The sequence below is a fragment of the Petromyzon marinus genome, chromosome 50, assembly GCF_048934315.1.
Source record: "Petromyzon marinus isolate PM22_M1 ecotype Great Lakes invasive population chromosome 50, UKy_Petmar_22M1.pri1.0, whole genome shotgun sequence".
Taxonomy (NCBI): Eukaryota; Metazoa; Chordata; class Hyperoartia; order Petromyzontiformes; family Petromyzontidae; genus Petromyzon; species Petromyzon marinus.
In genome coordinates this window covers 11,163,103-11,175,208 of record NC_133716.1, presented here as the reverse complement: position 1 = coordinate 11,175,208, position 12,106 = coordinate 11,163,103, and the positions used below count along the sequence as shown (strand labels likewise).

At 44.1% G+C, this 12,106-nt stretch overlaps 1 protein-coding gene and 1 long non-coding RNA gene across 2 annotated transcripts in view; one reads left to right on the top strand and one right to left on the bottom strand.

The window, feature by feature from the left end:
- Positions 1 to 12,106, top strand: part of LOC142931203 (uncharacterized) — a 120,195-nt gene that overhangs the window by 27,166 nt on the left and 80,923 nt on the right. The gene's annotated exons all lie outside the window — the stretch shown is intronic.
- Positions 1 to 12,106, bottom strand: part of LOC116953128 (uncharacterized) — a 28,918-nt gene that overhangs the window by 8,938 nt on the left and 7,874 nt on the right. The window contains exons 6-10 of the mRNA XM_032972996.2: positions 11,575 to 11,854; positions 9,814 to 9,892; positions 9,159 to 9,219; positions 6,930 to 7,077; positions 5,844 to 5,937 (exon numbers count right to left, since the gene is read on the bottom strand). Of these exons, the coding sequence (XP_032828887.2) occupies positions 5,844 to 5,937; positions 6,930 to 7,077; positions 9,159 to 9,219; positions 9,814 to 9,892; positions 11,575 to 11,854 (662 nt within the window). The remainder of the gene's footprint in view (positions 1 to 5,843; positions 5,938 to 6,929; positions 7,078 to 9,158; positions 9,220 to 9,813; positions 9,893 to 11,574; positions 11,855 to 12,106) is intronic.

The following is a 12,106-nucleotide window of genomic DNA, read 5'->3' as shown; positions in this document are numbered from 1 at the left end:
TTAGATCGCGTTATTATAAATGTGTTGCAACCCTCCACCACCCAACATGGACAATCAGTAAAAAAATGTGTCACGTTAACAAAACGTTAATAAGTTACTTCTTCAGCCCTCCGGTGTGTTTGAAAAGTGAATCCACAACATTTCTAATTTGAGTACGACGTTTCGCTGGAAATTACATCCAGCACCTTCGGGCGATTTGCCAGAATAGTGAAGCCATCCACCTGCTTCCGGTCTTAAATAGTGCAGGATGACAATCATTGTTGAACCCCATCAGGTTTCGAGATCAGAGTCGGGGGTGGGCGGAATATTGCAATTATGTACAGTGAGGGAAAAAAGTATTTGATCCCCTGCTGATTTTGTACGTTTGCCCACTGACAAAGAAATGATCAGTCTATAATTTTAATGGTAGGTTTATTTAAACAGTGATAGATAGAATAACAAAAAAATCCAGAAAACTCATTTCAAAAATTGTATAAATTGATTTGCATTTTAATGAGGGAAATAAGTATTTGACCCCCTCTCAATCAGAAAGATTTCTGGCTCCCAGGTCTTTTATACAGGTAACAAACTGAGATTAGGAGCACACTCTTAAAGGGAGTGCTCCTAATCTCAGCTTGTTACCTGTATAAAAGACACCTGTCCACAGAAGCAATCAATCAATCAGATTCCAAATTCTCCACCATGGCCAAGACTAAAGAGCTCTCAAAGGATGTCAGGGACAAGATTGTAGACCTACCCAAGGCTGGAATGGGCTACAAGACCATTGCCAAGCAGCTTGGTGAGAAGGTGACAACAGTTGGTGCGATTATTCGCAAATGGAAGAAACACAAAAGAACTGTCAATCTCCCTCGGCCTGGGGCTCCATGCAAGATCTCACCTCGTGGAGTTTCAATGATCATGAGAACGGTGAGGAATCAGCCCAGGACTACACGGGAGGATCTTGTCAATGATCTCAAGGCAGCTGGGACCATAGTCATCAAGAAAACAATTGGTAACACACTACGCCGTGAAGGACTGAAATCCTGCAGCGCCCACAAGGTCCCCCTGCTCAAGAAAGCACATATACATGCCCCTCTGAAGTTTGCCAATGAACATTTGAATGATTCAAAGGACAACTGGGTGAAAGTGTTGTGGTCAGATGAGACCAAAATGGAGCTCTTTGGTATCAACTCAACTCGCCATGTTTGGAGGAGGAGGAATGCTGCCTATGACCCCAAGAACACCATCCCCACCGTCAAACATGGAGGTGGAAACATTATGCTTTGGGGGTGTTTTTCTGCTAAGGGGACAGGACGACTTCACCGCATCCAAGGGACGATGGACGGGGCCATGTACCGTCAAATCTTGGGTGAGAACCTCCTTCCCTCAGCCAGGGCATTGAAAATGGCTCGTGGATGGGTATTCCAGCATGACAATGACCCAAAACACACGGCCAAGGCAACAAAGGAGTGGCTTAAGAAGAAGCACATTAAGGTCCTGGAGTGGCCTAGCCAGTCTCCAGACCTTAATCCCATAGAAAATCTGTGGAGGGAGCTGAAGGTTCGAGTTGCCAAACGTCAGCCTCGAAACCTTAATGACTTGGAGAAGATCTGCAAAGAGGAGTGGGACAAAATTCCTCCTGAGATGTGTGCAAACCTGGTGGCCAACTACAAGAAACGTCTGACCTCTGTGATTGCCAACAAGGGTTTTGCCACCAAGTACTAAGTCATGTTTTGCAGAGGGGTCAAATACTTATTTCCCTCATTAAAATGCAAATCAATTTATAACATTTTTGACATGCGTTTTTCTGGATTTTGTTGTTGTTATTCCATCTCTCACTGTTCAAATAAACCTACCATTAAAATGATAGACTGATCATTTCTTTGTCAGTGGCCAAATGTACAAAATCAGCAGGGGATCAAATACTTTTTTCCCTCACTGTAATAGATCACTAATCAGGCACTAAGCATGTGACTCCTCTATACGGATGTATTGTGTATTACTTAATATACTTCCAGGCTGCGCTGAGTCTGGAGCAACCACAGCGGTTGAAATTATTTGTATTATTCTCAATTTTCGTGGTGTATATTTCCATAGTCTGAGGACGATAGCCATTTCAATAAACTTAGTAGTGAAAAACCCTCAATATATTCAGCACCGTACAACCACATGACCACAGCACCATACTCTTGGGATCTGACAAGATCGGGAAACCGAGTTTCTCACCTACAATCTGCAGTTCTACTGGTGGGAATACAGTCTTGCCATCCCTCGAGCCCACCACTGACATGCTCAATGAGTTTGAGCCACATCCTCAATTGATGTTGTCCCGAGTATAATCATGGGAGCCCCTTTCAAGTCAAGTGCACTTGATCCATATACCAACCAAGATACTTGCGTAGTTTCTCCCAGAGATTCTACCGATTATAACAGCTCTGTGCAATGCATTAATCAAGGTTGACGTCCGTTGAGTCAGGGGCACGTCAGCTGACGTAAAGAACTACATACCAATATCACAACTTACATTTATTTCTAAAATTGTTGAGATTATGGTCTGTCTTCAGCTCGTCGCATTCTTTGAACATGACATTCTTTCGCCTTCAGTCAGCCTACAGGAAACATCTGAGGCTGCATTCTCAAGGTCGTTTCATATGCTTTGTAAGCAGATGAGTGAAGACGTAACACTATCCTAGGTCTACTCCTAATGCCCGCTGCTTTTGACACGGTCGACCATGACATCATCAACCGTTTTCACGAAGCGTTTGGAGTTGCCGGATTGACTCATTCATTCGGCAGAGGACCAAAGACATGTTCTTTGGTTCTTTCGGTAAAGTCACGTAGAATGAGAATAAAATAATAAATTGATAAAATAAAATAACACAATAATATTCTCACGACGTTTCGGCCACAACACAAGCGGCCTTCATCAGGTGAAGGGGACGAGACTGTCTGGAGGACAGCGCTGGAGACTGTCTGGAGGACAGCGCTGGAGTGCTGTCCTCCAGACAGTCTCGTCCCCTTCACCTGATGAAGGCCGCTTGTGTTGTGGCCGAAACGTCGTGAGAATATTATTGTGTTATTTTATTTTATCAATTTATTATTTTATTCTCATTCTACGTGACTTTACCAAAAGAACCAAAGAAGATGAATCCTTGCAGTCACGAAAGCTTTAAATCGAAATTTAAAGACCCAAGACATGGTTGCCTTCGCTGGTCAATTCTTTGGGTCCAGTGCTCTTTCTACTTTTTTCTTCCGTATGGCATTGTGAAAAGCAACAGTTTTAATTTTTTCTTCACGATCGTCATAAATGAATGCAAAGGTTCCTCATCCAGTCCAATGATGTGGTTGACGCAGTGTGGATTTCAGCGATACCGCCAGGATGTGCATGGAGTATTAATCGGTGATGTGCTTGATGATTTGGAGTTGTCCACAGTCGCAGCTGGGCGATTCTTTGATCTTCCATTTATGGAACGTGTACCCGCATTTTCCGTGTTGTGTTCGTGCGCGGTTCAATGTGGTCCAAAGTCGTCGTCAAAGAGAGAATCCCGGTACTTCCACCGTCGGATCGTGAATGTTTTTGTTTGCCACGTCCATAGCCGCCCACGATTCAAACCACCGAGTGGCGGTGTCTTTATTTTCGGCTGCTAGAGCAGAGGCGTGTATCCAGAACGGTTTCCTGGATTTAAGCCTTGGGCGTGGGGGTTCTTTCAGATGTTGATGGAGTGGCAGAGTCAAGTTTTTAATTATCTTGTTGTACACCCATGTCGTCGCATCATCGCGTCGGATGTTGGCCGGAGCGATATTCCCTAGCACAGGAAGCCACGGGAGTGCAGTAGACTTGAGGGAACCGCTGATGATACGAAGCGCGTTGTTAATTTCGGCATCGACAAGGTTCGTGTGAGGGCTTGCACCCCCCCACACCGGGGCACAGTACTCCGCAGTGGAGTGAACAGGGGCCAGCGTCGATATTTTCAACGTGCTGCCATCGCCTGCCCAGGTTGCTCCTGCAAGTTTCTGAATAATATTCACCCGTGCTTTCGTTTTACCTTTTGCTTGTTTGAGGTGGTGATGGTGGTAGTTAAGCGTCCAATCCAGGATAACGCCTAGATACCGAGAGTGTTCATCATAATGCCTTAGCTTCGCCCCGCAGGAGTTAACATTCAACGTTTTCGAAGCTTGTCTGTTGTTCAGGTGAAAGGCGGAGACGACGCTCTTCGATGGGTTTGGCTTAAGGCGCCAATTCTTGAAGTATTCTTCCAAGTCTTCAGATATTTTTCGAGAACTGCCTCAGTGTCCTCCATTTTCCGTGCTTGGGTTGCGAGTGCGATATCATCCACATATGTAAACTAACTGCAATTTGTCGCTGGAATGTCGCTAGTATAGAATTCGGAAGAGGACACAAGATATAAGGGCACGGGGTGATCTTTATACTTCACACGGCTGATATCACAACCATTGCCCAAGTGACACGGTCTTGGCACACACACATACGCGCTGATGACATGCAGTTTTACTTTGGTGATGAAGCTGCTTCAATGTGTTCGATTGTTATCGCACCTCAGCATTGATGACATTGACCGGTGGATGTCATCAAACCAGGGGAAGATAAACGCTGAGAAGACCCAGTTCATTTGGCTTAGTACCAGGAAGAACTCGCCAACGTTCAGTGTTGGACCATCACCCTGAGAAGACCCAGTTAATTTGGCATGGTACCAGGCAGGCTGCAACTCACCAAGGTTCAGTGTTGGACCATCACCCTGAGAAGACCCAGTTCATTTGGCAAGGTACCAGGCAGGCTGCAACTCACCAAGGTTCAATGTTAAACCATCAACCTGAGAAGACCCAGTTCATGTGAATTGGTTCCAGGAAGCAACTCACCAAGCATCAATTTCGGACCATCACCCTCAGAAGACCCAGTTCATTTGGCTTGGTGCCAGGAAGCAACTCACCAACGTTCAGAATTGGATCATCACCCCACTGACTGCTGGTGTCAAGTGCCTGGGAGTTGACCTTGAACATGAACTGAAATTCTCTACACGCACGACGTGTGGGCAGGTGCTATTCCTAACTACGGAGGCTACGCACAATAGGCCATTCATTGACTCTTGATGCGGCCAAGACATTCGCCGTCGCATTCATCACCAGTCGTGTGGACTATTGCGACACCGTCTTCAGCCGCACCAGCGCTATCCATATACATCCACTCTAGTCTGTTCTGAAATCAGCCACACGTCTAATAGTGCAGAAGCGTAAGTATGACCACATAGTCACGTACAACGCGAAAGAAGTTCAACAAGTAATGAAAGGATTGACTAATCTGTGCACGTTAGTATACAAGTGTCTACACCAATGTGCTCCGTGCTATCTGACGGGCATGTGTGCCAGTACACTCCATTGTCAATCATCGCCAAGAGGCATAACCTCGTGCATAATTTAAGTAATTTAAACGAAAATAATATCCCCAATTTTATCAAGCCAACTATTAAAGCAAGTGCAGTTAGCAAACACCTATGACGGTCGGCAGAGCACAACAGGGGTTTGGGTGGCCAATCATGCCCGGTCGCCTTTGCCGACACTGGCGCTAACATTTATACACCATACAAGGTACTTATTTAAGGCTGAGTCAAACTAGGGAAAATCCCAGTACCGGTTCAGACATTTGTCACCGATGTTGGCTGTGAGCAAAAATCTAACTAGGGTCGCCGGTTCGCAGGGCAGTGCATTAACCACTGCAATACTGCTCTCCACAGCGTGCACACACATCCATACAACAATTATCCTTGTTAGATCGATGCAGTCAATTGTTAAGAATTATCTGGGCTAGACTGACACAAGTTAATAAGAGCTAACCGACTGTTTCTCACCATCAATCAGTTCGTTGAATGGCCGGCTGTTGTCTTCTTCCCACTTCTTGCGAGTCATCGGGACTATCTTGCTATTCCTGTACTCAATTTTTTTCTGATAGAAACAAATCCACAAAAGTACAAGTGTCAAAGCAAGCACATAGCTGTCAACCCATACGGTTTACCCGTATTCTTGTACAGGGAAATTGAGTTCAGGTCCATACAGCATACAGACATTTCAATACGGGTAAAAATAATAGAGTGTGTGCATCCACATATCAAGCAAGCAGCATCATCAGCATGCAAGATCACAGTAGCATGATAAGTAATATCATTGATAACAATTATCAACATGAATACATAAAAAGTTTTTGTTTAGTAACAATGTTTGTCTGCTTGTGTTTGAGATTTATAAGGGCACGGGGTGATCAATAAGATCTGAATTGGTCTGTAATAAGGTAGGCACTGAAAAGGGGTTGACAGGTATGCAAGCAGGCACTGCATGAACGCGAGTGGAATGGGACAGATTCTCCTTTATAAAATAATTATCCTTAACCAATCTCAGCCCAGGACCAAATCACCTGCAAAGTACCCAGAATCTCTTGAGATCTCAGGAGCTAAGCAGAGTTGAGCCTGCATATAACTTGGATGAGTGATCGCCATGTACAACAGGTGGTGTTATATAGGTTGTAGGACTATATTGTGGGAAGCATAAGGTTAGTGCAGAAAAATCTACCATTATACTGTACATCTGTGCTCTGTCTCTGATAACCAACACTACCTAGCGTTGTGACGTTGAGATATCATAATTTATGGCCCGGTCGCTTCTGAAAGAGAAGCTAATAGGTCAGTGGGTTTACCTGGTATAAAAAAAAAGTTTCGTTTTGTTTGTATATTTTTAAATTGATGTTCTTACCTTTCCTATACGTTTTACTCCTATCGCGTGTTTGTATTGTTTGTTGCTGTAACGTTCTGACCTGCCCCGATTGGACATCTGTGAAAAAAGAGCTTTATAGCTCATCGGATTCCTCCAGTATCAATAAATTTTGATTTATAATTTCCAGAGGGCCGCATTAGCATCGGACCCCAGAGCAAGCTGGCACTCACATGCAGAAAGTGTGAGATGTGTTTGTCGTTGGGGAAGAGGGTGTCCACGAGACGCAGCGTGTGCCGGTGGTTGTCGCCCGTCATGTGCTCCTTGATGATCTTCTCGTCGTACGTGAAGAACTTGCACAGCGAGCAGCCGTACTTGCACCTTTGGGCACAGGCCGAGCGCGCTACAGGTCACCGAGGCCGAGATTTAACCTCACCGACGACACGTGGGTCCGCGTGTTGAAGATGGGTCAAATGTCAATGTGAGCAGTGACTAAAGTCATTTAGTGCTCACAAGTTTCACTGAAGAAATTCCCTTTTATTTATTGCATCTTTGGAGTTTAGACGTAACATGGAACACATCTTCCTTTCAGAGGCGTTCGCATATTACATGTTGAGTGAAAGCAGACATTGTATTAATCAAGCAAGTTTAATGTACAGGAATCTCCTGCTATATACAAGGGATAAGTTCCTATGAAATTCTACCGAAAGCGAACTCAGGAGTTGCATTCCGAGCCGACCATTTCTGGAGAAAAATATGTGCTTAATATCATTAAGTGTACGGAAATGCAAATGATTACAAGTTAACATTAATTTTAACTCAATGCAAATTAGCTTAAACTCATCAGGCACGTTTTCAGAGCTTTGTCTTGTGTGCCAAGTTGTTGTTGTTGCAATATTCCATCACAGCTAGGCAGAAATGCTAATTAAACCCTTCTAGAAAACTGCTATCATGACCCGAGAAAATTTTTATTGTCAAAAAACAGGCGGATGTTCTTTTGAATAACCTTTCACAGTTATTGGTGTCTCCCGAGTGGTAAACAATGCCAAGGTTTGAGCGTGAAATGTCCTGAAGAGTTCTGATCTAGCAGGACAGTAAATCGATATTTGGCTGCTTTATAACTTGGCGGTCTTCTATTGTTTAGAAAAGTAATGTTTTTGCCGACATTCGCTTTTCTATTTAAAGCTTTCGTGACTGCAGGGATTCATATTCTTGGTTCTTTCGGTAAAGTCACGTAGAAGGGAAATAATAAAAATGTTGTTTTATTTTTATTATTTCCCTTCTACGTGACTTTACCGAAAGAACCAAGAATATTCGCTTTCTGATATAGCCTTGTGTCATCCACTTTGAACACTTACTTAGGTGTATAGCCACCTTCTTCAATAGGTTCTTTCAAAATGTTAGAGGATAGTTTCTTTCCGCTTCACTGTCAACACTTGCAGTTTCACCTGACGCTTTAATATGACACCTGGTTGAACAAGCCACGGTGAGCTCCAAAAGTTTCCATTTTGAATCTCACGATTAATTTTCTTGAGGTTTTTAAACTGTAAGCTTATTCCTTAATGATCAATGTAGTAATCGGCACGCTACGCCGATTTTATCTTCAATCCAGGCACTAAAGTCTTTCCATATTTTCTAGAATTCCACTTCTGCTACCAGTAATTTTGGTGGCAGTTAAAGGTGCCACATTTTTAGCTCATTCTAGATTTTTTTTCCTGCATTAACTTGAATAGTTCTCACCAAGATCGTGGGTCGGCCAAGCATTCTGGAAATATCAAATGTAACCTGGAGATGTAATACTGTTCTCCTTTGCTTTGTTTCCAGAGACACCATCATCATTTACTGTGTTTTGCTAATTTCTAAAGCCCTTTAGTACTTTTTAAAGCTATACGACTTCCTAACATGTGTGCAGTGATCAAACAAAATGACGGGCTGACAAATGGAGGCTGAACAAGTGGAGATTATTATTTGTTGATAGACAAGACGCGTGGAGGACGAACTTACATCGCAAGATATAGTCCCTGTATTCACCACGTGCGCTCCTCGTTAAGAATTGCAAGAAAAACTTTGCGGATTTATTTTGTAAAAGAACGCATGTGTGAAACATTACTCTTACGGCAATATTCCCGAAGTAATGGGTGACATATCCAAAACATCGCATAATGCGTAAATCTATAGCGATCGTGCCAGAATGCTTAGCCTACCCACGACTTGGCCTACCCATCTGCATAACTCCACCACTGCCTACCAAGCGGCCTCGATCTGCAAGCTGTGCAAACATCTCTGCTAAGCTTTACCTATTTATTTATATTAGTGAAAATGTTACCTTATGCATCTGTGCACGTCATGTCGGCGAAGAACGCAACCCCTGAGTTTAACATTGTCCGTGGGGAAATACATCCCTTTAGAACAAGTGGGGGGTTCGTGTATAAGCTTTTGTTCAAATATTTAGAGACACTCACTTGATCCAGTAGCGGTCTTCCATCTCGTGTTCATCTCCTGTACCGTATCCTTGCGCAGAATCTAAAAACAAAACACACATGCAAGGGGGGCAAGGATCCCGAGTGAACACAAAAAATACATTGAATATCACGATCCACTTCACGGGAGACTCTATCCAGTGAGCGGAATCCTGCGTCCAAGAAATTAACACTTACATTTCAAATTCATTATATGCCAGTTGACTGGTATTAAACTAGCTACAAAGCAAAATATTTGAATTATATGAATAAAAACCTAAACACTACATCCATTGAATATTTATTTACCGGAATCACTTACATCCTGGGTTTGAATGCAGGCAGCCACCTGTTAAACATTGTCTCAAGTATAGTGGGTTAATGACTGCGCAAAAAACCTTTTAATTTGGTTCTTAATGTAATTTGGCGACATTTCAACCCCTACAATGAAATACATTGGTTTGAATGTCATGCTGTGTGGAACAGGGGTCCCTTCAAGTCTATCTCAAATTAGCGAATGGCCCATTGTTCTCTCACACAAATGTTTGCATTGCTCTACAAGAGATTTGAATGGATACTTTTGTCTTATGACATGATGCTGAAGGCAAAAGGTGCCATCGCGATGCCTCGAGAGCAAATGCGCAAGCAAGTCACTCACCTTGAATTCGCATGCGCTTGTTCTGCGACATCATCGGAAGATCCATTGCCCTTCGTTTCATGGGCATTCGCATTGTATTCTTTGGCACAGAAACAAAAAGAGGTGGGCATTATTCACGCCGGTGCCACCACACTCACACAAAAGGTAAAACTTACTGTTTTTCAGCCGCCGTGACACATCGCAGCATTAGGGATGCTCAAGGTGGTTACGTCAAAGTTCCACGTGCTACACTTGTAGATTGCTTTAACATCTCTTCTTCTTGTCTGATAAAAACCCTTTCTCCTTTGTAGAGAAAGAAGAGGCATTCCAAACGAAACTTGGCCCTATGACTTGTCAAGTTGACAGCGAATATATTTTGATCAAGGTCATCACAACTCTTTACTCTCCACTGCCATTATCTCGGTCATCAGCACTTGACTAAGTTGTCTGGCAATCACTCAATTGTTAAGCGATGCAAGAGAAAACCCAATGCTCCAGATGTCCATTGTCGTTGTACGTTTTGTGTACTGCAATCCCCTTCAAAAGGGTGAATTTCTCAATGCCTAAACAAAATCCATTAACTTCCGGCTTCAGAAAGTGATTTGCATAGTCTGCACTGCGCTATTCCTTCAGCGGACAGTTTCCTTTTACGAGTATTTTAGTCAAATAGTCTCTCTCAAATGAACGATGTGCCTTTCTTTCCACAATCTACCTTATGAACCAGTCCTCATCAACATGAAGTCCATGTTTGCACATTGATGAAAGTACAATAAAAATGAAGTCAATTGAAAACATTATCTCCACAAGAGAGCACTCAACATTCAGTTGTCAATACAGTTGAAGACAATTCCAGATGAGCAATGCCCAGGCTTTTCCCAAAACTATTCAAACATTCAAGACACATGGCAATTTTCACATTCAAATGTGATTCAAATACTTTTGACGACTGATCCTTGTTTTCACGTCAATGTGGAATTAATGTGAAAGCAACAGATTCTTTGATATCTATTTCTGACTTTGTAAATTTTAAACATTACAATTGTTTGGATGATCCAACATTCCATCTTCTTGGACTGCTGGGTTTTTCTTCCCAGTGTGCAGACGTAAAACTGCTCGATGATTCTACGATGAGATGACCTCACGATCTTAGCGTCACACCACATAAGGGCAAGTTTCCAAAACATTTCCACTATCCATCGCGGTGCAATTCAAGTGAACCGTTAAATATATTGCTTTTCCAATGGTGCCACACTAGTCAGTGGTACTGCCAAGCGAGTTCTAAAAGATGCTCACGCAGCCTTTCCGTTCCCATGCCAAACCCAAAGGTGCATTGGATTGGCTTCATTCACAGGACAGCTGGCAAGACGTGAGCTCCTTCTTTGTCGTCTCGATGCTGCAGCGTGCTTCTCTTTGTATGTTCACTTGGGCAGAGTGCACAAGGTCGATCTTCACAGCCTTTCAAGCGCAACAGGACCCGGAAACCTGAAACCACTCAACATTCTGGGATCTCCCTCTCCATAGGGGCAAACGCGAGATGGAACGTAAGCCAAAGTAAACCTCGTGTGACCGTACAAAATGAGTCCTTTGCGACGCAGCAGTGTTTTTCACTTAAAACAAACCACAGCAAAAACTCGGCCCAATTGTCGACCCGCAACAATGCTGCCGAGGTACGGCAAACAATCCAGCAGACTTCTGAGTGAACTTCCGAGGGCAATCAGCCTCCAGCAGATGGGCCACGACGCCAAGCCTGAAGGTCATCGCTGAGCAACAGGAAGTACTTACGCCGCCGGGCCCAGGGATGTTGCGCTCGTTCCGGAAGGGACTTCTTTCACGAGGAGGAAAATGGCCCGACTGAGGGGCATCCATGCGTCGGCCCCCCCGCATATCAGGGGGGGACCCAGGAGGACCACGGCCCATCATTCGGCCGCCCCTGTCGTGTCTTCTCGGCCCACCATGGGGGACCGGGGGAGGTCCCCGGTTGCCGTGACCGTCGTGCCGACCGAAATAGCCAGAGGGGCCGGGTCCAGAGCGGGGATCGTAAGAACCTTGGGGAGATCCAAACCTGGAAGAGTAGTAACACTCGTTATTGTGTTGGTGGCCAGTCTGCATGGGGAGAGGGAGAGGCTGAGGGGAGAAGATGGGGGTATGTGGTTTGACTGAGATGCACGGTGAGGTGGGGGTACAGGGCTGGCGAGGCTTGGCTCTGTGTACCGAATAAAATGTAAACAAAAAGAGGGAAATACAAATTAAACCCTACATACACAGCATTAGCACTGTAAAACAGCTTCCAAGTAATAGCACGTGTGATAGTTTA